The sequence below is a fragment of the Lepidothrix coronata genome, unplaced genomic scaffold, assembly GCF_001604755.1.
Source record: "Lepidothrix coronata isolate B3197 unplaced genomic scaffold, Lepidothrix_coronata-1.0 Scaffold60, whole genome shotgun sequence".
NCBI classification, from domain to species: Eukaryota; Metazoa; Chordata; class Aves; order Passeriformes; family Pipridae; genus Lepidothrix; species Lepidothrix coronata.
In genome coordinates, this window is record NW_016690240.1 from 3,496,908 (window position 1) to 3,518,981 (window position 22,074).

The 22,074-nt window shown below is 38.1% G+C and overlaps 1 protein-coding gene across 13 annotated transcripts in view; it reads right to left on the bottom strand.

Annotated features, from left to right (window-relative positions):
- The window catches only part of MCF2L (MCF.2 cell line derived transforming sequence like), a 162,017-nt gene that overhangs the window by 56,594 nt on the left and 83,349 nt on the right, over window positions 1–22,074 (bottom strand). For all 13 annotated transcript variants that reach the window (XM_017817370.1, XM_017817359.1, XM_017817363.1 and 10 more), the window contains 2 exons: window positions 10,586–10,669; window positions 883–997 (listed from right to left, as the gene is read on the bottom strand). In XM_017817370.1, the coding sequence (XP_017672859.1) occupies window positions 883–997; window positions 10,586–10,661 (191 nt within the window). In that variant the 5' untranslated portion in view covers window positions 10,662–10,669. The remainder of the gene's footprint in view (window positions 1–882; window positions 998–10,585; window positions 10,670–22,074) is intronic.

The window sequence follows — 22,074 nt, forward strand, 5'->3', positions numbered from 1 at the left end:
ATGCATTTGTATTGCAGCTCAGTCACAAGTTCACTTTCGGACAGTCGGGTCAGTCTCCTGTTACATCTATTCATATTCCAGGACATACCATTCTTGTGCTTGGAAAATGCTGTCCTTCAAAACTTGGCAGCATTCCTCAACAGATTATCTCTTCAGAGCTGCCTTCCATTGTATCCCACCTACCAGTTCCCCGAATAAGCCCAAAATCTGTTCTCTTGAAGTCTACAGTCTGTACTTTGCTACTTGCCTTCCTCACCTCCATCAGGATTTTGAACCCACCATTTCACTCCCCAGCCGACTGTCAACAAAAATCACAATGTTTATTGAGAAGCCCATTGATAACACTACCATGTCCTCTAAGAAAATCAGGATTTTCTGGGCCTGCTTAGCACCCTCAGGCAAAGCTCTGGAAATCTACAAAGACCTTACATTCAACTGAGTCAGGGAAACATAACAAGTGGTGACGACAAACTTCTGTTTGTAGTTATGGAGTATTCCCTCAGTGAGTAATATCTTGAGTAGTATCAAGGAATTAGCATGTTCTGCCAAAATTATGTTTTCAATTAAAACACTGAATATCGTACTCCAAGATACAATGAAGACACAAGAGGACAACATCCATCACAGAATCTATATCCATACATGCCAGGAAGTAATCTTCTGATGAAATATAAATACCATTATATAAATAATTTAGCAACTACATTAGGCAGCTAATGTAGTTGTAGCACTAATCAACACTTACTGAACCTGCACCAATAAGCTGCATTTTCCTTTTCTTTAATTAAATGCCAAGTCGATCTTTACACCATCATGTAAGGGACTGAATGTGAAAAGTCACTTAGCAGATAAAAGGTTATTTTCTTCTTGACAGGTGCTCACCTTGGAATGCTTGTCAGGTAGGTCAGGACATTCTGGAACTCTTTTTCGGGGATCTCACTGAAAGCTGGATAGTCTGGAAAGGTGATAACAGGGCAGCCATCTCCCCCTCTTCCACCTACAAAAGAAACAAGCAGCAAGCATGTTTACATGCACATTCCTTTACCTAGACTGCAATTTCCCAGGAAAGAAACTACTGTATTTAATTTTTTTCTCTCTCTTTTTTCTCCCCTCCTTTTGTGCAGAACTCATCAGCGTGGACATTGTTTATTCTGAACAGCGTATTCTTTAGAGCTTACAAAGTTCGAAAGGAACTTGTTACACCACATTCATCACAGTTTTTTTCTGTACTAATGTCTTGGCTCCTGTGAACACAGTTTTGACACCAGATGGCAGTGCTTCTTTCTTTTGATAAACGCCAACTGCATGTAAATATAACCCATCTGGAGAAAGAAATGAACTAATTTAGGAAAGAAAATGTTAATTTGGAATTAAGTAGGTGAATCTCCATCTTAAACTGAATTCAACCTTCTTACTAGTTTGAACTCATTCATGCAACACCCCCTTTACCCTGCCCATTATGCTGCTTTGCTTCCAGGATGGTCTAAAAGAAAGGAACAGAACATTAAAAGAAATGGATGTAGGTGTTTCAAATGAGATTTACCATTCTCAATTTATGTACAAAAGGTAAAGCAGAGCTTTTTTCACAGTATCTACGCTACAGTAGAGCTGCTGCTGAGCTACATATCGTTATCTCTATTTTTTCTGGCATTTGCAGCCCTGGGTAGAATTAAAAAACACAATGCGTCTTAATGTGCTTCGCACACATTTTTACATGCAAAAGTAATTATTTCTTTTTAAAAGCAATATTAATGTTTCATGGTTTAAACAAGTATATTTTCATAAACACAAGCAGGACAAGGGGCTTACTGAGCCCTAGGAACTGCATGAAATTAACAGTTTGGGGGTGGTAAGAACACTTTGCTGGGAAGTTATCTTTGCTTCACACTTCAAAAAGAGAAGAAAAACAATGAAAAATTACTGTTGGAAAATAACAAGGTTATTTTAGCCTTGAAATCCAATATTTGTGTAGAAATCAGCTGTAAACTGTATTTGCAACACCAATCATGAGAACAACAGTGATTTGTGAAGATTACAGTGTGCTTTTTTGGCATCTGGTTACCAGCCTATTCCTATCTGATAAATATTTGTTGGGGCTGCGACTTTGTATGGATCTATGCACTCAATTCATTAGTAGCACTCTGCTGGTTTTGTTTGGATTGCTTCTGTTTGGATTTAATATTCATAGGGATGGGAGTTTGCAGCTGAAAAATTTGATAACTCCATGACAATGATTGTTGAAAGTACTGTGTTACTGGCTGCTGGTACTGAGATGAACATAAGCACAGACAGTATTTCTCACTAGGAAAAGTACTCACACTGTTATTTGCTAGTGCTCAGCTTCACGTGGCTCCTTTTCTACAAATGCAGCCAGTTTTGATTATATACTATTCTGTTTTGATTAAAAAAACCCAAAAAAAACAGCAACAAGGCCCAAACCCACTCCCAGTGCCTTTGCATCTAACCTCACCAGGAAAAGAAGAGAAATATTTGAGCTCAGATTTGCTTGATAAAAGAAACCACAACTTCCCTCCAAACCATAAGTAATTAGAAGAGCTCAAATAGTATCCTTATGTTAATTTGTGGTGAATCTGACTTCTTCTAGTTTACAGGCAATATGGTGCTGCCACTGTGAAGCAACTGAAATCAAAATACATGAGTAAATGCACTCTGGATGTGTTTAAACAACAAAATGCAACTATTATGCAAATATCACAAATTTGCAAACATGACCTTTACAACACATCTAAATACTGCAACATTACGTCAAGGGAGCTAATTTTAGCTATACAAATGTTCACAACAAAAATGTAAGTTAAGAACCATTTTGATTCTATAATTTTTTGTTCTGCCCAGGGTCTCAGGACTTAAGTATTTTTCTCTCTCATTAAAAACATTCTTCAAGCATGATAATGATTATTTCTGTTGCTCATGAGATGTTCTGCTCTCTCTAGAATATCTATTTTTAGATACAATTATACATTATTTGCTGTATCCCCATTGGTTACTTGCTTTGTTCTACATAATTTCTATAAATAGGATACATGAAACAAAAGAAGAACAACAATAGACTTGCAGGACATGTCCTAAAAGCAGAAGCCCGGACCACAACCTTCAGGAAGTTCCCCGACCACCATTGATTGTCCAGGGCAAACAGAGGCATCCTGCCTTGACACTGCCTATTAATTTTCAGTTTCTAGTACAGTCATCTGTGGTTATCTTGAGTGGAGACAACTCTGTCCGGCCTTGTGCTCTTTAGAAGATCGTTGTTCACTGATTATCTTTTTCTCCAGTGTTTTCCTGCTGGGACACTTGAGCACACATATACCTTCAAATGCTGCTCAACCACTTTTCCTTATCAGATCCTCACTGCTCAAAAGAGTTTAGGGGAGAGTGACCTGAAGTGCTACACATAACAAATAGTGTAAAATTTCAGCTTTAATAATTCTGACCTATCAAAGTCACATTCTATATTGCAACATTAAATACAGGGCCATCAATGGAATATAGGTCACTCCAGCAAAGCAGTCCCTACTTACAAATGAGCATTTGTCACAGCAATCTACAGAAAGGGCCTGGGAAACAAAGTAAAAATCCTACATATTAAATAATAGTAAAAGCAGTAGGCAGGTTCACTTTTTAGTATTCTTCATTTTTATAATGAAACTAATGCAACACAGAAATTATTTTTTCCTTTATTTAGAATCACTTTTTCTTGCTTCACCTCTGCAAAAGCAACATTACACAGTTTATTCCTAAGTTAGCTGTGCAAAACGTGATTTTCTTGCCTTCTCCCAGAAGTAAATCATGCCACAGAATTTAGAGGGAGGGGATGAAAGGGAAAATTTAGGAAGCTAAGCTGGGTTTAGGCTTTAGTGAGAGGGAAAGCATTCAAGTGACAAAAATGAACAATTTCACTTCTCTCATCCTCCTTGAAATGGAGGTTTAAGACAAAAATCTCAATATAACCATCCAGCACCTCAGAACTATGTACACCAATTACAGAAAGGGACACGTAAACTGAGATGAACTCCGTGGGTGCTAAAACTAATGAAAATAATTCAATTTGTACAGAGTAATTTTTAAAATGAGTGACTGGAATTTTAATCATCATCCAAACAAGCAGTAATTTAACTGTAATATTTTAATAAATTCAGGTCAGTTGGTAGAGTGGCTGTCTAATTACCTCATTCATAACCATTGAAAAAATCATGTCTTTCTCATTCCCCAGTAGCTCACAGTCCTGAAATTCCAGCCACAGCCTCAACTTGTTTGCTGGGCAAGTTCTGTCCACAATGGCACACACAAGCCCATTCTCCTATTTCTAGGCCTAAACAGGGATACACTGACCTATACAATTGGAATTTAATAGTTTTATGTGTTATTAACAACCAAGTATACAATCAGGCATCTGAGAGCATTGGGAGCATTTTCTTAGTCTAATTTTAGGGTTTTCTTGGTTTTTTGTTTTTTTAAATCTAAATTTCTGAAAACTCTCTTATTTTTGTTTAAATAATTATAAACACTGTTGTGACTATGCAAATGTCAGGTTGGATGGAGCTTTGAGCAATCCGGTCTAGGTAAAGTCCTTACCCATGGCAGGGGGGGTAGACTAGATGATATTTAAAGGTTCCTTCCAACCCAATCCATTCTGTGATGCTATGAAAATGCTGGAAAACATTCAGCATTATCTCAAAATATTAAACAAACGTCACTTGAGCGTCAGCTTTTGTTTACAGAAAAGAGCAGAAGAGAACGCATCAGTCCTTAAGCAAGTGCAATCAGTCCACACACACCTTACCTGAAATGATTCCCAAGAATTATGTGAGACTTGCAGCTATAAGAAACATTCTGCAAGGGAGAGGATTATTACTCTTCAGTCTAAAAATGGAAACACCATAGAAGTAAAGAGTACTGAAACTTATGCCTGCAATTAAATAAAATAAAAACACCACACTACTTTAAATTAAGCAGATCTGCTTCCACCCTACTTTTGTGAGCCTTCATTAAAGGAAAACTTTGTTCTTAACTCACCTATACTTTGTCAGCCTATTCAACCGAAACTTCTTCAATAGATTTAGTATCAAATAAAACACAAATTACCTCTCTAAAATGGAAATTTTTCAGTGGATAAACCTCTACAATTCTAGTAAACCTCCAGTTAAGTGGAGCTCTTCTAAAGAGATCCACACTTCTCAATCTAAGGTCAGTTTTTACAACAGAGACAGTCCTGTGTTTTGGAGAAACACGTTTTAAAAACGTTGAATTGTACAAGGTCCACAGTTCAAGCATCAAAATGACTTAACTGTGCTTAGTATACAGCACTTCATGTTCCTAACCTTTGAATACAATTAGCACCAACAATAGCACCAACTGTTAAAATTATGTGGACCCAGAGCATTGTGGTCTTGTGTATGAAAGGAATGGAAAAATTATCCTTGGAATAGTAGCTGTGCTACTGTAAGATGGGACTGGTAAAGTTTACCTTAAGTCTAGGTAATTTAGCATTTATTCTTTATATTCTGCTACATATATCTTTTCCCATCACAGTTGCAATCTCTTTTGCATTTTTCTTTTATTTATTAAGCAGGTTGGGTGATAGAGAAGTGCCAAGGAAATTGCAACAGTATTTTACAGAAATTCTAATCAAGAGGTATGTTAGTGACCTGGTGTCTAAAAACAATCTCAAGTGAGAAATAATTAGCATTCTTCTCAATTTAGAAAGGTATTGACAGGGAAAATTAAAAAACCTGTGAACTGTACAGCTGCTAAAAACCTCACACACAAGTGCACATAGAGAAGAGAGTCATTTCCCACAACCCTGTGAAAGATATACTAGTTGTCTGTGTTTTGCTGTATGGCCAGCAAAATTTGGCAGCAGCAAAGAGACTGCTCGGACTTCCATGAAAGATGAAATAATTACATTATTTTGTAATGTTTCCCTAACTATTTTGCTGCTGTTTGCATAAGAAAAGGTATTCTCAAAAGCACTCTGACCAACCCACAAAAAGGAAGTAAAGGAGTTGGATATAATTAGGTGACAGAGAAAAGAGGTAGGTTTTCTGGCCTGAATCTATAATGCAAATGAAATAGTATTTGGACTGTAAGAAAAAAATATGATGTCTATTTTTATCAATGTGCACACACATGATTAAAGAACATTTCCTTGTTAAATGGCTTAGATCTACAACTTTAGTTCAAAAGACCTAGCTTAAAAGTAATCTTGTTTGCAGTCATGTCAAAAGTGAGGTCCTCACATGAATGAGAGAAAGGCTTACTTCAGATTTTTCTTTACTGTTGTGGTAGTTCATCTATTATGTTTGTGTGTTTCTGATAAAGAATTTCTCCTTTCTAATCTCATAATATACTTAAGTGGAGTACTCAGAGTATTTGAAATTACATGTGGACTTCAATGAGGTAGTGGATAAAAGTTTCATAGAATATCCTTTGCAAAGAAAAACAGAATCAAGAAGAATTTATTAAAATTAGAGAAGTTTTAGTTGTATAATTTCACAAGTATACAAGTTTTTGCATTTTGCCCAGGCTGATCAGCAGCAAGTATACTGGCTTAGAAATCAGATTGCAGTAACTAAATTTGTACCTGAATATATTTGAACTGGAGCTCTCTTAGCCAAGGATTCACTTTTTTTTTCTGATTTTCTTTGCTACTTTTTTTTTTTTAATATAATTTCCACAGTGGGTTTAGCACAGTGAAATAAAAGAACAGTTAAACTTACACCCATGCAAGGGAAAAACTGCTAAGTTGTACCTCTTCCACTGTCCATACACAACACAGATACTGTCTATATTACATCATCAACAAAAATCAAGCTGATATTTTTAAGTAACTGTTACAATGTATGTGGTACAGGATCGACTCAGAAATTCTCAGATATAATTTTACAGACTCAGCATCTGCAGCTACTTCAATGGAAACAGTTTGACCAGTGAGGTATTGACACATCATTTCCACAGAGAAGAGCAAGAACACAGTGAAATAAATAAAGTTACAGAGAGTGAGAACCTTAGTGTTTAGAATGACAAATATACATATGTATATAAGCCAAAGATATAAGCATTTTGAAAGCTAGTACCAATGCTAACTTTTTCAAAGGCAGAAAAAACAATTAGCAATCAATAAACAAAAATGCAAATAGTATGAAATCATATTTCTATTTCCTTTAATTGAAATACTTTGAAGTTGTTCAATGCATAAAGAGGCATTCAAAGGGAAGTGAGCTGAAATAACTGGTTCAGCACTTATGGCAGCCAAGAGTCTCTCATTTGCACATCACATAACTTTAATGATTTAAGATGCATATCAACATACACACCTGTCTGCATGGTCTTCATCCACATTTATTTTAATACACCTGCACACTGCAATGGCAGATAGACAAAAGGTTGGGTGGGTATGAAAGTCACCCAGCAACTTTACAGTCATGGAAAGAGGAAAAAAAAAAAAACTTATGAAAGAAAGTATAAAATGTGAATGAAAGACTGTACTGAATACATAAGGAATACATTTTCCAGAGACTTTTAAGTGGACCTTATAATGTCCTTCATGGGATAAAACCCAAAAACGAACGAACAAAAAACAAAAAAGGCAGAAGACCCTTTTCAATGCAGAAGAAAACGTGGTTGCACAAGTAGTAACTAAAGGAATAAAATGGCGAGAGAGGTGAAACAGTGAACCATATAGCGAGGACACTTAATAAGCAAAACAACAAAAGAGAGTAACAATTCTAGCAAAGATAAGGACCTTGTTCCACAGAAAGAAAAAACTCCAAGGCGAAAAGTAAACAACTGTGTCTGAGGTAAAATATTAACTTCGTGGTTTATAAATTTGCTGTGTGAATGACTGAACAAACACCTCATCTACAGCCCACCCCTCCATTAGCATTAAGCTGAACACATGACTGCATACTCACAGCTGAGAAAGCTAGTCTGCAGGAGTTAGCTAGCACCTTGATTTCATTGCACTTTGCTGTATTTACTGACAAACTGAAGCATTAACATAAGTTTTTGCTTTAATTTGTTTCATTTCAAGTCTAATTTGGATGCCGCTGCAGCATTTCCATTACAATCTAGGAGAACGAGGGACAAAAGTAAGAAGTGACCCCGACTTTGAACAATACACAGAAAGTAGCTTGGGAAGGGCTACAGCCTTTAGGCACAGAAGCAGACTAGGTTTCATTTACCATTCAAGCAAGTGTCCCATGAGACCCAGATACGTCCTATTAGAGAAACTAAAGCAATTCTCAAGTACATGTTGCCTTGCTGTTGAAAAGCCAACAAGTAAAATCAGAAATTCATTTAAGACATTCACCAATAACTACAAAGATGCTATCCACCAAAGGCATTCATAATCCATGGATTTTCATTTTAAATGAGTTTTATGCCATGTCCTAAGATTCTGTTTCAAAGGCAGTTTAGTAATAAGCAAAAATGCCCCATTCTGTGGGAATGTCTTAAAATGTCTTAAGACACTTTAAATGTCTTAAGTGGCGTTAGAGCAAAGACACTCGTAAGCACAATTGCAACAACAAGCAAAATGTACATAAATCAAGTATCAAAATATTGTCTCTGTTCCTTCATTCACAGAACCTGTAACACCACTATATGGTACAGCACAGAGAACTAACTGTTAGTATCCTGAAGGAGAACATTAGGGTAAAAGAAGTGGAGTCCAAAGTGAAATGAAAATGCCTAATGATCAACTTGCCCAAGAATAATAAAATACAACAGAGAATAATGGCCAGTCTTCGCGAGCGAAGATTTGGGAAAGGTCATTAACCCTTCGAGTCTGCGCAGTGGATTTTTCAGGTGAGACACAGCGTGCGCTGAACTGAGCCCACCCTTTAATCCTGAGGTTCATCTGCCGGGGCCGAGCAAGCTTGGACAGTGGCAGTGAGGGTCTCAGGACGTAGGTTTGTTTAGAGTGACCTTCTCTTAGATGGATTGCCTTACAAGGCTGACGAGCTCCATCTGCCCGGGGGGCTGGGAATCGAACCCGGGTCGCAGCGGTGAGAGTCCTGCACCCTAACCACTAGACCACCAGGGGCCCCACAACAGAGAATGTAATGTACAGTAATGCAGCTGTCCTACTATTTCAGGCAAAGAAAACAGACTTCTAACAGACTGAGTATGAATTAAATAGAAGAAAATAGAGTGAGGAACTTACTAAGCTCCACTGCATGGAAGATTTAATGAGTGCTGAAGACACTTGTGGATTTGTGAACTCAACAACTCATCTACTGTAGGCACCAGTTTCCCCCCTCACTTCAGAGAGGCAAAATATAAACCCTATTTACAGTTTCTTAGATAGGTTGATTCTTGCATAACACTATTACAAGACAGTTTCTGCCCTTGGATAAGAAGGAAGAGCTTGGATGTCAAAAAGATAACCCATCAGAGAAGAATAGTAGACTAAACGCTGTCATCTCAAATGGAGCATGAACAGCCAACCCCATAAACGAAATATTCTTACCTCCCCATAGAAAACAGTCACTACCACAGACCCACACCTAGTTTAGTTTGTGGGGCAGAAATAAATCATAATTAATAGCTAATTACAAGTACAAGAAGATTCAACGAGCTTTTGCCAAGCAAAGCAGTACATTACTTCATCGCTGTGTGCCTCTTGATTTGATGCAGGGAGGGAATCAAAGAGAGAGAGAACAGTTACAGAGTCCAGCTTCAGCCCAGAGAGGTAAATCTCCTTTATGCTGAAGGATACAGAGTGGCTCTGCAAAGCCACTTTCTATGTCTTGACAGGAGGGCAGGGTTGGAACTCCAGCAAGTTTGCTGCTGCACACCTGCCAGAGCTTGACAGGCAGGAAGACAGGAGAACAAACTCAGAAGCACATCAGACACCTTCCACACAGCCTGATCAAAGGCCTGATCAGTGAGCAAAGGCATTATCTCCCTTTGCCCAGTATCAGCCAGCCACAGTCTCAGCATGGAAATGGGACAAGTTCAGCAATCAACACTTGCATGGCACAAACACAGACCCCCATCACCTACCTGGCACAGGTTATCCAGGGGCAAAGACTCCTTGTGCTGTGGGAACACGGCTGTGTTGCTTTTAGAGATGGTTTTACACCTAAAAGCAGGTTCCTTTGCAGAAGGCAGTTAGCAATACCAAGCCAAAAATCTTGTCCAGAATCTGATGCTGCACATGTCTGACCCCAACACTGAGGCTGCAGAGGAACATGGTGTTGTGGTGCTCACTCCACCACTTTGGCCAAGACTAAGGTGTCAGCTTGGGCTTCAGTATCAAACATGATAGCAGAGCCAGTAGCAGCTGGGGTTGTGAGCTGAGGACTGCAAGACCATAGCAACCACCAGCATATCCACGTTGCAATCTCCAATTAACTGGAAAATTAACTGTAATTTGAAAATTTATATTATACTTCTAAAAAAATCTCTTCATAAATCCTTAAAAGACAAGTCTTGATAGTCTGCATTTTGATTTACTCATTAAATATTAATTTCTCATATAAGAGATCTCAGAGACAGAAAGCACAACAGGCTGAACAGTACATCTAAGCAATGTCAATAGGAGGGAACACCGTAATCCTACCTGAGAGATAAGCAAACTGTTTCTTTAATTGGTCTTGAATATCTGCAGCATAGAGGGGAATGATGTCCTGATGCATGATTTCATCTGTGGAGAGAAAAAAAAAATTTGCATTGCAAAGTCATTTTATGTAAAATTTCAAAATTTCACAGCAGACATTAAAAATAATCACCCTTAGAACACGAACACCCAGAAAACTGTCCAAGTTTTGAAAAATATGTGAAAATCTTTGGATTCTTTCAAGTGTTTGCCAAAGACAAGCACTTTGAACAGCATACTGATAAAAGAGTAATGTAGATTTACTGACATTCAGAAGCAATACAGGACTGTCAGTGAATCAAACACTGTAGAGCTATTATTCCTCAGGAATGACTTTAAACAGTGAGGGGTTTACACATAAAATTCAATTTTTATTAAAATCTTCTCATCTCATGCAAAACCAAGAAACTTATGATCCCTCTAGCCTGTTGTCTAGTGTTCAAACACCCCAAGAAAACAGCTTTTAATAAGATAGGTAGAACAGGCTTGAAACCACATCCTCACATTGAAAACACACGCACATTCTGCCTCAACACTGAAAAGCAATGCTTAAGCTTTTATCTCAGTCCTGGCACTTCAGCTTAATGACAACCATACTGCTTTCCTGATCCTTGGTTTTCTGCCACAGTGTTTAAGCAGCAGCATTTCCCACAGCATATTTCCAGAGGTCAAGTAGAAACCTGGGTTTTGCTGATTGCAATAAAAACTGCATGACAAGAGTTGCCTCATTCATTAAACTATAATGTCATTTTTTTTTACAAGGAAACAAAAGTCTTACTCTTTTGCAATTCCTAAAAAATAATTATTCTACATTTTTAGCCTCATTGAAAAGTAGTAAAGAGATAACACAGCTTTTTCATTATTCGGTTTTCAACATTTCTTTTAATCTGACATTGTATTGGCATTGAAGTTTTGGTTTTTAATGTACATTGAAATGGCATTACAATAGTCTCCAATCTGACACTCAAAGCTGTGAATATGCACAGGAAAAGTAATTAAAACCTAAAACTGATGTAAGGATAAATGCCATCTGCATTGAAGTACAAGCTGAAGTAGAACTCTGACCCTCAAGGAAGGGACTTGTTTTCACTGAGATCTTTCAAATGGTAGATTGTGAGCAGACAGACACTCACTTCTATAAGTGATTCTCATATATATAAAATTCTGAGAACTGTAATTATTTGAGAACAGCAAAAAAGCCACTTTCAGTTACTTCTTCCAGATAAGCAACAACTTATACTGTGAAACAGAACTTCTCTGTTTTCTGTCGTCCAGTCAGGCAGAGGAAGACCCGTGACCACTTTCAAGGTCACACACTGATCAGGGCTATTTTTCTGCATCCGGTGAACTGCTGCCTGATCAGAAGACCTCTGTATACCATGCTGTCAAATCCATAAGTGGATATGTTTAACTGGCAAGACATATTTCACCCAGACGTTCAGTTATGTCATCATCTTAATGTTTTGATGAGAACACTGAACATAGATCTTTCAAAAGTCCAATCTCAGATGGCCAAGTAATTTCCAGAAAAGGAACAACCCACTCCCACAAAGAAAAAAGAATTCCAATTTTCTTTTTGTTGTCCATGCTTTATAATATAAGGAACCCTCCTGCAGCAGTGTTTAAGAAATTGATTCTGCAAACCAGTGCCTGCAGGTGGACCCATTTACCTGAATATAAACTACTACAGGATCAATGCCTATATTTTGGTGGGAGTTGGGAAAAGGGAAAATAATGTACTCACTCTGCAATATATCATCCTGCCTAAACTCAAAGGCAGAAATAATTGTTATTATTGCATAGTATTGCACTCTAAGCATGTAATAAAATAGTTGTGTTTTGCATAAGTACATATATGACACACAACATTCAAGCAGGCAAAACATTCTTAAGGAAGAGAAACTCTGTGTTTCCCAGATACATATTGATCACTATTTCCTCATGTATCCATGAGATCAATCCCACTGCAATCCTGACTTGTGCCATGTGGAAGATGGAGTCTAGATTTGATTGCCCCAGTGTTCCCTCTGATAGGAAAAGCAGCTTTTGCAACCCACACAGGTAAGCCCCATAACCTTGTGGTCAAATAGTGCTTCACTGAAAAGATAGTATTTTCCTTCTCCTGGTTTTAAACTCAGTTTTGACTCAAATTTAGGAGCCTGTCTACTTGCAACTGCAGGAGCAGCACAATGTGACTGTTTACAGACAGCAAACCTCCAGAATCCCTTCCTGCTGTGCTCTCCTCTACCAAAGCACATCTCATCTTGCTCTTGCTGATTCAGTTTCACAACATACTTCTAAAAGCTAAGTATGCATTAAGATCAGAGCTGATTTTCAATAATTTGAAACAACTGTGATTGAAAATAGCAGCATAAAAAAAAAAAGGAAAAAAAAAAGGGGGGGGGAAATAAAGGCAAAAAAAGAGCAAGAAAATGCAGCTCTTGGAATTGCCAAACAGGTCACATCCAGCAGCTCAATTGGATACACTTGAACCCAGTATCACTGCCCGTAGATTTAGCCATAAATCCCTTTTAAATACCTTGTTTTCCTTCAGAGAAGATGCTATTGTAAAAACTCACTGCTCTGCATCATTTCCTTCACATTTAGCATTCCTCTAGAAAAGAGAGTTCATCACAGTTTGTTTGGGGTTTAATCTGATTTTACTTTAAGGCTGTCCATGATTACTTGAATATGCTATTTCTTTAACTGGATAAGGCAACAAAAGGCACACATACTAAACAGACTGTGAGAGCACATGCTCCTTACAGTAGTGGCCTTTGGGGAAAATAATTTCTTGGAAGTATTCTTTAAATAGAGAACTTGCCACCTGCTACATTCTTTAGGGACAATTTCCATTTTTGTAGAGTTAATTAAGTGCACATTAAAATACAGAATTACTGAAAATCTGTTCCCTGTTTTCTAAGAAATTTTTATAGGATCAAACTCCACTTCCACTTGGATGGATTAAGATTCGCACAGCCCATTATTTTCCCTGTTCTATCTTTACTGCTTTACGTATTTTTTTCAAAGCAGAGACTTAAGAGTCTGCCTGTTTTACTGTATCCAAAATCCATAGCTGAAAAAAGTTGCTCATATCAAATCATGCCAGAACATCCAGTCTTTCTTGAGGAGCTCATTTAAAGAGCTTGCCAGACTTGCTTGCTTAAAAGAAGGCCCCCAGGATTTATAGTGCATCTGGTATTGTGTGTGGTAATGAAGAGGAAAATAAGGTTTTCTAAAGTTACTACTGCTTTTTTATTATCACTGGTTTTTTCTAAATAAACACACACAATAGCTGGTAATGCCCAAGGATTTTTTTCTAAGCCAACAACTAGAGGTTCTTTAAAAAACCCACATTAGTATTTGAATTATGAGTGTAAGAGAGGATGGGAGTGTCATCTTACTAACATAAAGGAATCAGTTAAATATATGGTTCTTATTACAAAAAAGTCTCTCTAAAAATGTGAACCTCAATCTTACAGATATATAATCTTTTAATTCAATTTTAAATATTGCTTTAATAGTTCTGTCTCCATGATAGAGGATGATGGCTTAGAGGGGCCTGACCCCATCCCATCAGAGGCACCTGACTGCATTTCAAATGAAGCAGGATGACAGATTTAAGCATGAGGGCACAAAGATAACTTGTGCTTGAATTACCTAGTGCCTGTAAGCCCTGAAGAAACCTGGATCTGAGAAAACGATCAATGTCACTCAAGTCAAGAATTTCCCTTATTGGTAAAAGGCTCCTCTTTTCCGATCAAACTGAAACTCGTCATCATTTGGAGTTTGTCTGACACACCAAAGCAAACCCATTTTCACAGAAGACAATGCTGGAGGAGAGTCTAAACTGACTGCATGGCACAGAAGGAAGACTCTGGACATGACTTGTGAACCTCCTGTAATGGTTTAATCCAATTCCCAGTGTGCCAGCTGGAATTACACCAGCCTTTAAGTAGTTCTGCAGGAAATTCTATGGCCATTACTTTATACCACCTTGAAAGGCAACTATTTGTACACATCCGGACACAGTTACATCTTTCAGCACAGATTCCAGTAGCACACCGGAAAGCAAAATGAAAATAATTTTTCCTCCTCCTCCTCTTTCTAGCTGAGTCAGCAAGATTTTCATGAAAACATGTCTATGGCTTCTCTATGAAATTCATGCCTTAAATTGAAGAAATGTATTTTTCTCAAACGGTTTTGTTTTGCTTCTGCTCTGAAACAGCCTACTCACTCAAAGAGTTTTATAAAGGGGATCTTAATTTGAAAAAATCTCTTCTTTAACCACCCTCCCATCTGGTAATTATAAATGCAAGATAATGACTTTCAGAGCAGTCCCTTCATCTCTCTCAGCCCCAAGGCAAACCTTTCATTTCCTCATTCTTCCCTCTTCATCTCTGTCCCCCGACCACCATCACTAACAGTCAGCTCCTTTGTGTAGCCCCCAAAGGAGGAAGGGCCAGAGCAGCAGAGCTGGTGCAGATAACCCTCTTCCACACTAAGCCACGTAAAACTAATGAGCTAGTCAAGACGCTGAACGACATTTCCAGCTTTAAAACTGAATTTTAAAAATTGTTGCTAATCAGTGACAATGCCTGCAAGCTCTGTGCTAGGTGTGCTCAGGCACAACAGCTGCAGACTGAGCTCCTCAGGTCCTTGTGCTATTTTTAGCCACACAGGGCTGATGACGGGAATTTATACAAGTGTTCATAAACTAAGATTTGAAACCTCACCATTTCAAAATGCCTTCAGGAAGAGTTCATTTCGATTTCATTTGACTACATTGTCATCAAAAGGAGGGTCCAGGAAAAGTGAGTGATTAAACTTCTGGAGTTTGCATGCAAAACACAGTTCTCTACTGAAGTGTAGTTGTAAAGAAAGTTATCACCCAGGCAAAACAGTGTTCTGGCAACTTGTTTGTTTCTGGTGAGCTAAAATATCCCAAGCAAGCAGAAAATACAAATTCTTTTTCTCCATCAGCATCCCAGTTGTTAGCACAAATAGATATAGAACAATCTAGTGCTCCAAACAGCTTCATTTGACATTGAGTGTCCAATAAACCTTTTGCATTATATAGTTATGTAAGAATTTTACTTGTAAAAGCTTTACAGCCTACACTCAAGTTACATCTCCCATTTCCTCTTCTAATCAGAGAAGACAATTTCCTCTTATGAACCCTAGCACATAAAACAGATCCTCAAGTTGAGATACTTTTTCTTTTAAGAGAATCATGCTTTATACAAGTTCCATTTCTGCAGCATTACTAACATCAGGAAATTTTCTAGGACTGTATGGCCTACTCTCCCCGTGTGCATAGAACAGCACCACTATGTACCCAATAGGCTCTGACAGGCTACGGTGGAATCCCAGGCATCTTCAACATTAAGTAAGGATCCAGTCAAGTCAAGACTTGGAAGTGGTGCTGCCAAAGAAAATCTAAAACCTTAGGAGTGATGTTCCCTGCATTATAAGCCCATACACAGTGGACACAGGTACGTATTTTTTGAGTGGTTTTTAAATGTTTTGTGCATCAGAAGCCCTGACAGACCTTTGACAAACTCCATGGTATTTCTCCAGCACTTCTCATAATTCCTAACTTTTGGTAATATTTAAATTATTTCACTGAAATGAAACTTGATAACTCTGCTTTGTTAATCATACCTGAAGAACACAACTACTACCTAGAAGACATGTAAATTAGTCCAAAAAGGCTGCAATTACAGAATTTAAATATGGGGCAGGAACTTGTCAAGGGTTAAATAACAAAAACCAAACCCCAACATGTTTGTATTATACAGATGCCTGTCAAACCCCCTGCTTTACACAGGCAATTTCTGCTTACTGTAATCACAATTAAAGAAAAAATATCCACCTGTTTCTTCTTTGAGATCACAGAGTTAGAGATTTGGCACAGGACAATCAACAAAACTGTGAGGATGATGGTTTGGTTTCAGATAGGGAAATTAATAACAGATCTTTCTTTAAAAAAAACCATTTTGAGGTGTACAGTAAATGCACAGTTGCTGGCCTGGCACAAGATGACAGAAGGTATAACAGTTCCCATTTTCTTGACTCAAATTATGAAACACCTGCTCAAAAGCACACTGAGAGCTAACCAAGATGTTGGTTTCTTTCAGACTCTTATCTAGAATTTTTGGAGACCACTTATCATGCATGTCAAAGTATGTACCTGTTTTTCTCTTTCTTCTTACACCTCCCCTATTGTAAAAGACAACCAAGTTCTTTGTCTTATTTTGCCTAAATAATATCACCTCAAAGCACAAACATCAGAGGAAATACAATGCCCTCTATTTCATGTGTAATAGATGTATTCACAGGATATTATGAGTGCCAAATACTTCAGCTTCTTCTTCCTCTGCTTCATCAGTCACACCTACTTGACACATGAACTCTGTAGTCCCACAGCTTGTCAGGGATCAGCTTTAAGTTTGATTATGGCTTCCAAGAGTAATTAAACACTAGCTAATCTGTAACTAGAAGAAAATGATGTAATAATTAGGAAGTCAATCTAGGGATCAACAACAAGACATAGTATTTCTTTGTTCTTGAAGAAAACTTAAAGTAAGATAAAAGGAAGGAGTGGGAGTGGTGATGGTGTTGCTGCAATTTTGCAAGAAATCTGAAAGTGTTACCAGGTACAGCATTTAATCTTTTTTTCCATGCTTTTGGTCCATATGTGCTTAAGTGCACTTAGTCTGTTTTGGCGAGAAACACATTCTTTGTGCTATAGTAAGTGATAATAATTACTCCCTTCCCAAAATGAGAAGGAAGAGGAACTTAGAATCATGCCACACAGCCATATTATATAATAAATTTTTATTAGCCACCAAAAGGCCTTAGAGATAAAGGGCAGTACTTACTACCCAAACATATAAATTAACCTGGTGTGTATGGCAAACAACAATATTGCTCTCATCTTTTTTCCAGGATGTCCTGAAGAAAGCCAAGCCTGCTGGTAAACCCTTTTCTGTTATTTCAGTATAGTTTCAGACTGTTAAGAATATTGCTTAAATATTGCCAAAACTGCAGCATTATTAACTCCTTAATACTGCAAATCATGCTGAGTGTATGGTATAAAAATATTTCTACAGTATTAGATGTACTTAGTCACCTACAAGCAGCAGATTTTGCAAAAAGAAAAGATTTTTTTTTTAACGGAGAAATATTAGATAAAGACTGAACAGCAGAGAATGTTCCCCTAGCCAACACTCAAGAGATAAGAAGGCAAATGACCCAGATGTGTCTCACTTGGTACTTTAGCAAGCAAGCCTCCATGAAATAACAAAAAGGTTAGATTTTGCCAGCTGCATTTAATGAGATTTAATGCTCTGAGAAAATTATTACAGGAATTTTGGTTTCTAAGTACTAAAGCCTTGCAAAGAAGAGGAAGCCTTACTAATACAGAAAATGGAAAGATCCACTCTGAATAGAAGAGCCACATGTAAATTAAAGAATTCATCTTCAGCGAGCCTTAAAAACTAGTGATGCAATCACTCAGCTTAAACACATAAGTTAAAGTGGATATATTTTCAGGCAACCAACCCAAAGATTTGTCTCCATCAAAATTACCTGCTTTCAACTCCTCCTCTGCAGAAAAGTAATGTATCTCAAAGCAGGTCCCAAAGCTTTAACTGAAAAGTCAACATGCACAGGAGCAGCTGCATGAATACCTGGCAATAATATTAAACAGAATGCTACTTTTGTGTGCTCTTTTGAAAGCAAGATAAGATTTTAAACAATGAGTGTTTTACTCTTTATTTGAAAAAAACCAAACGCTTTAATAAAACAGCAAAGTGGTAAAATCTAATTGCTTATTTTACACATCTATTCTGGAGATAAATTATAGCAGTGCTAACAATTGTCAGGTTGTCACAGAAAGGGTTGGGTTGGAAGAGACCTACAAAGACCATCTAGTTCCAAACCCCCTGCTGTAGGCAGGGACACCTTCCACTAGATCATGTTGCTCAAAGCCCCATCCAACCTAACCTTGAACATTTCCAGGGATGGGCCTTTCACAACTTCTCCAGGCAACCTGTTCCAGTGCCTCACCATCCTCAATGCTGAAAAATATTTTCTCTTTATGCCCAAGCTAAACCTGCCCTCTTTCAGTTTAGAACTGGTACTTCTTGTCCTGTCACTGCAGGCTCTCGTAAAAAGATTTTTCCTGAATTTTATAATTTCAACGACATAGAGGAGGGCTATAATCACTTCTAACAATATACTTTATGGTACTCTGACACAAGCACAGTTTTTCATGTAACTGTACATTTATAAACTTATGTTTTGAGAGGGGATGCAAAGCACTTCATGGGTGTGAGAGAGAAGGAAGGGCTAAGTGTTCACTAAGCGGCTTATTTAGAGCTGTGTACTAGTTTTCAGCTAAGACATTCACTTGCAGCTGCTAATAAATTTCCCAGTATTTCTGACTGTGACTACAGGTGACTTAGAAAGAAGAGGTTGCTGAGTTAGTAACCAAACTGGCTACCCCACTCACCATACAGACGACGGAACTGTTAATGAAGCAGCCCTTGAAGCACTGTGGCTTACTGCTTAATGCCACTAAAAATATGAAACCCATCATGTCTTTCTAAACCACTGCTAGTATTAACTGTTTCATGTAGCACAGAGGCAGGACATGGACATGGTTCAGTATTTTGCGTGGGCAGCTAAAGAATCCTTTAGTGCAATACAGCGAGCTTTGCTGCTCACATGCAGTGTTTCGCAGGCAGTGTGCAAGAAGTTTGAAAGGAGCCCCCACTCCTTTGCTTTATAGACCCCCATTTTCACCTCTTTTACGTCTCAAATGAAGACTCTATTCATTATCCAATCTGAGAATTTGAAGCTCTGCACTTGTTAGCAAAAAGCTATTTTTGATGGAAACTGTGCAAACCAAATCAATGAAGATATAATTTCTTGAACTTACTCCAGTGTCTCATCTGCAACAAAAAAACTTCTGTAAGTGTTACAGTCTAACTGGATGTTACCTCTAATTTGAGAGGCTGTTTTGCTAGAATTTCAAGTCCAAAGACTGATAGTTTTCTCTTAAAAAAATCCGCCCTTTTGTGCATACAGAGAAACTACTTCAGATTCCTGAAACAACAACAAAAAAATTCCTTATTCTGTGTGTACAAAGTACAAAGTAGATACATATTAAAAAAGTAACAATTTGCTCCTTGTTAAGAGAAACTGTGGTCCATCAATTGCCTCAAGTGATATGTGCAATCCTTGCCAGAACTTAAAACCAACAAAACCCTGTCATGTTCAAACTGAGAAGTTAATAAATACATCACTTACTCTGAATTAGATGACCTACATAATTTCTCTCACCTAACTAAGCATAAAGCAGGAAACAAGTCTAAGTACAGTGAAGCTGAACTTAGTTTGATGCAATTCCAATGGCTTTGTGGAATGAAGGTTTATAAAAGACAAGATCTTCAAAAGGCAATATGAATGACTGCTTTTCCATTTTCAAAGGCTTTGAGTCTTCTGCACAAAACAGAAATGCAGTAGGGCTGCATTTTGCAGAGAAAAGCAACATAAATGAAAAAAGTTTTGAATATCTGATGCTTAGAGAAGTGCCCGAGACACAGCATCTATAAAAGCAGTTGAGGAAAAAAAACATATGGCTCCTTCATTTTGAACCTCTCATACATCATGTGCAGTAAAGAGGCTGAAGTGCAAACTTTGACCTTGAACTTCCCCAGTGGTGGGTTCTCATCTGGAGTCCCACTTGACCTCACTGGATAGCCTGCTCCTTAGACATTGAAGACAGGCTTAAAAAAACAAATGAACAAAAAAAGTCACATCATCAGTTTTAAGATGGCGGTTTACTTTTAAAATACCTGTGCCTAGGTGCCAATGAGCACCATGTTTCAATGATATCACTGAGGTGCTCTATACAAGTTTAGAGTGTTCATTTTAGTTTTTAAAGGACACTAACACTTATTAGAAAGGAGTGAATGTCTTTACTGAAACTTTGCGCAGCAAAGGGATGAGAGGCAACAGCCAGACAGTGCAACATTGTAAATTCCAGCTGAATACAAGTCAAAAAAATAGACCATGAGAAGAGCCAAGCACTACAACAGGCTGCCCCGTCAGGCTGAGTGATCTCCCCTTGGAGATATACAACACTCGGACAAGTTTCTGAGAAACCTTCTTAGCTTTAAACTTGCTTGGAGCCAGAGTGGGAACTAAGTGGCATCCAGAGGTCCCTTCCAACCTAAATTTTCCTGTAATGCTGAAGGAATTTCCTAGTGAGAAGTCCCTAGGCCTACCTCACAATCCCGGAAAGAAAATAGAAACTTCCAACATAGATATCATGGCCTTACAACAAATGATCACAAACAAACTAAACTGCATACTAATTCAATATGTTGACTTCAAAAATGAATATAGAATATAGTGTAAAATTTAGTTATGTTGACACATTTGCTGAATCTCAGGCTAATAAAGTCTGTCTACAACTATATATTACATGGTATATCAATTTTCTGAAAAACAAAATTAAAATAAAAAAATGGCTAAGGCAATAGCTTTTCCAAGCAAAAGGGGAAATATCCCTAGTTCTGCTTTCTAAAAAAAAAAACAAACATCTCCAGCCAATAATTTATTTCCTGAGAACTGTTCACAACCCACCAGAACGGTGCCACATCAACAACTAACAGGTTCTCAGGACGCAAAACTATCACCTAGTAGCAGATCCCATCCCAAATCTTCGTTCGCGAAGCCTAGGCATGAGTAGATCCCTTTCCTGCTGCAGTTCTATAGCTCTGAAAATATCACATCATACCTGTCTCGTGGGCAAACAAGCACAGTACTGACCTGTCTTGCTTTCCTCCTTTCAGATAAAGCTTGTTCTTAACACCAAGATGTAGCAAATGACATGACGATTCATCCACTGCAACCTTTGTTCCCTAACATGCACCTTGCATGTGCCGCACTTGACTCCAGCAGATGAAAGGCATCCATCTTCATTGCAAATAAGGCTGTGATAGCCAGATTTTAAGAACTCCCTTTAATTACAAGCCCACATAGAAGATCTCTGCTAGGACTCCAAGTCATCCTCTTTCCTACTGACAACAAAATCCAGCAGAACCTCCACGACAGATCCTCCATAAGATCCTGTCCCTTGGAGACTGCCTGTTAACTCCTTGGGATCCATGGCCACAGATAGGCAGTGCTAGCTCCCACACCCCACTTGTGCAACAGCCAGAATGTGTTAAGAGACTTTTTAGTCTTGTATTGTACCTACAAGACAGGAGGTGCTTACTGCATTTGGATGGTGAAAACCAGAACCAACACTGTTCACAATTACCTGCACAGTCTTTAAGTAAAACAGAGACTCAAGTCCTGTGCCTATATTCCAGACCCATTCTCTCTTTTCAGTTTGTACATCCTTTTTGGCATCCCTCTATCCTCACTCCTGGACA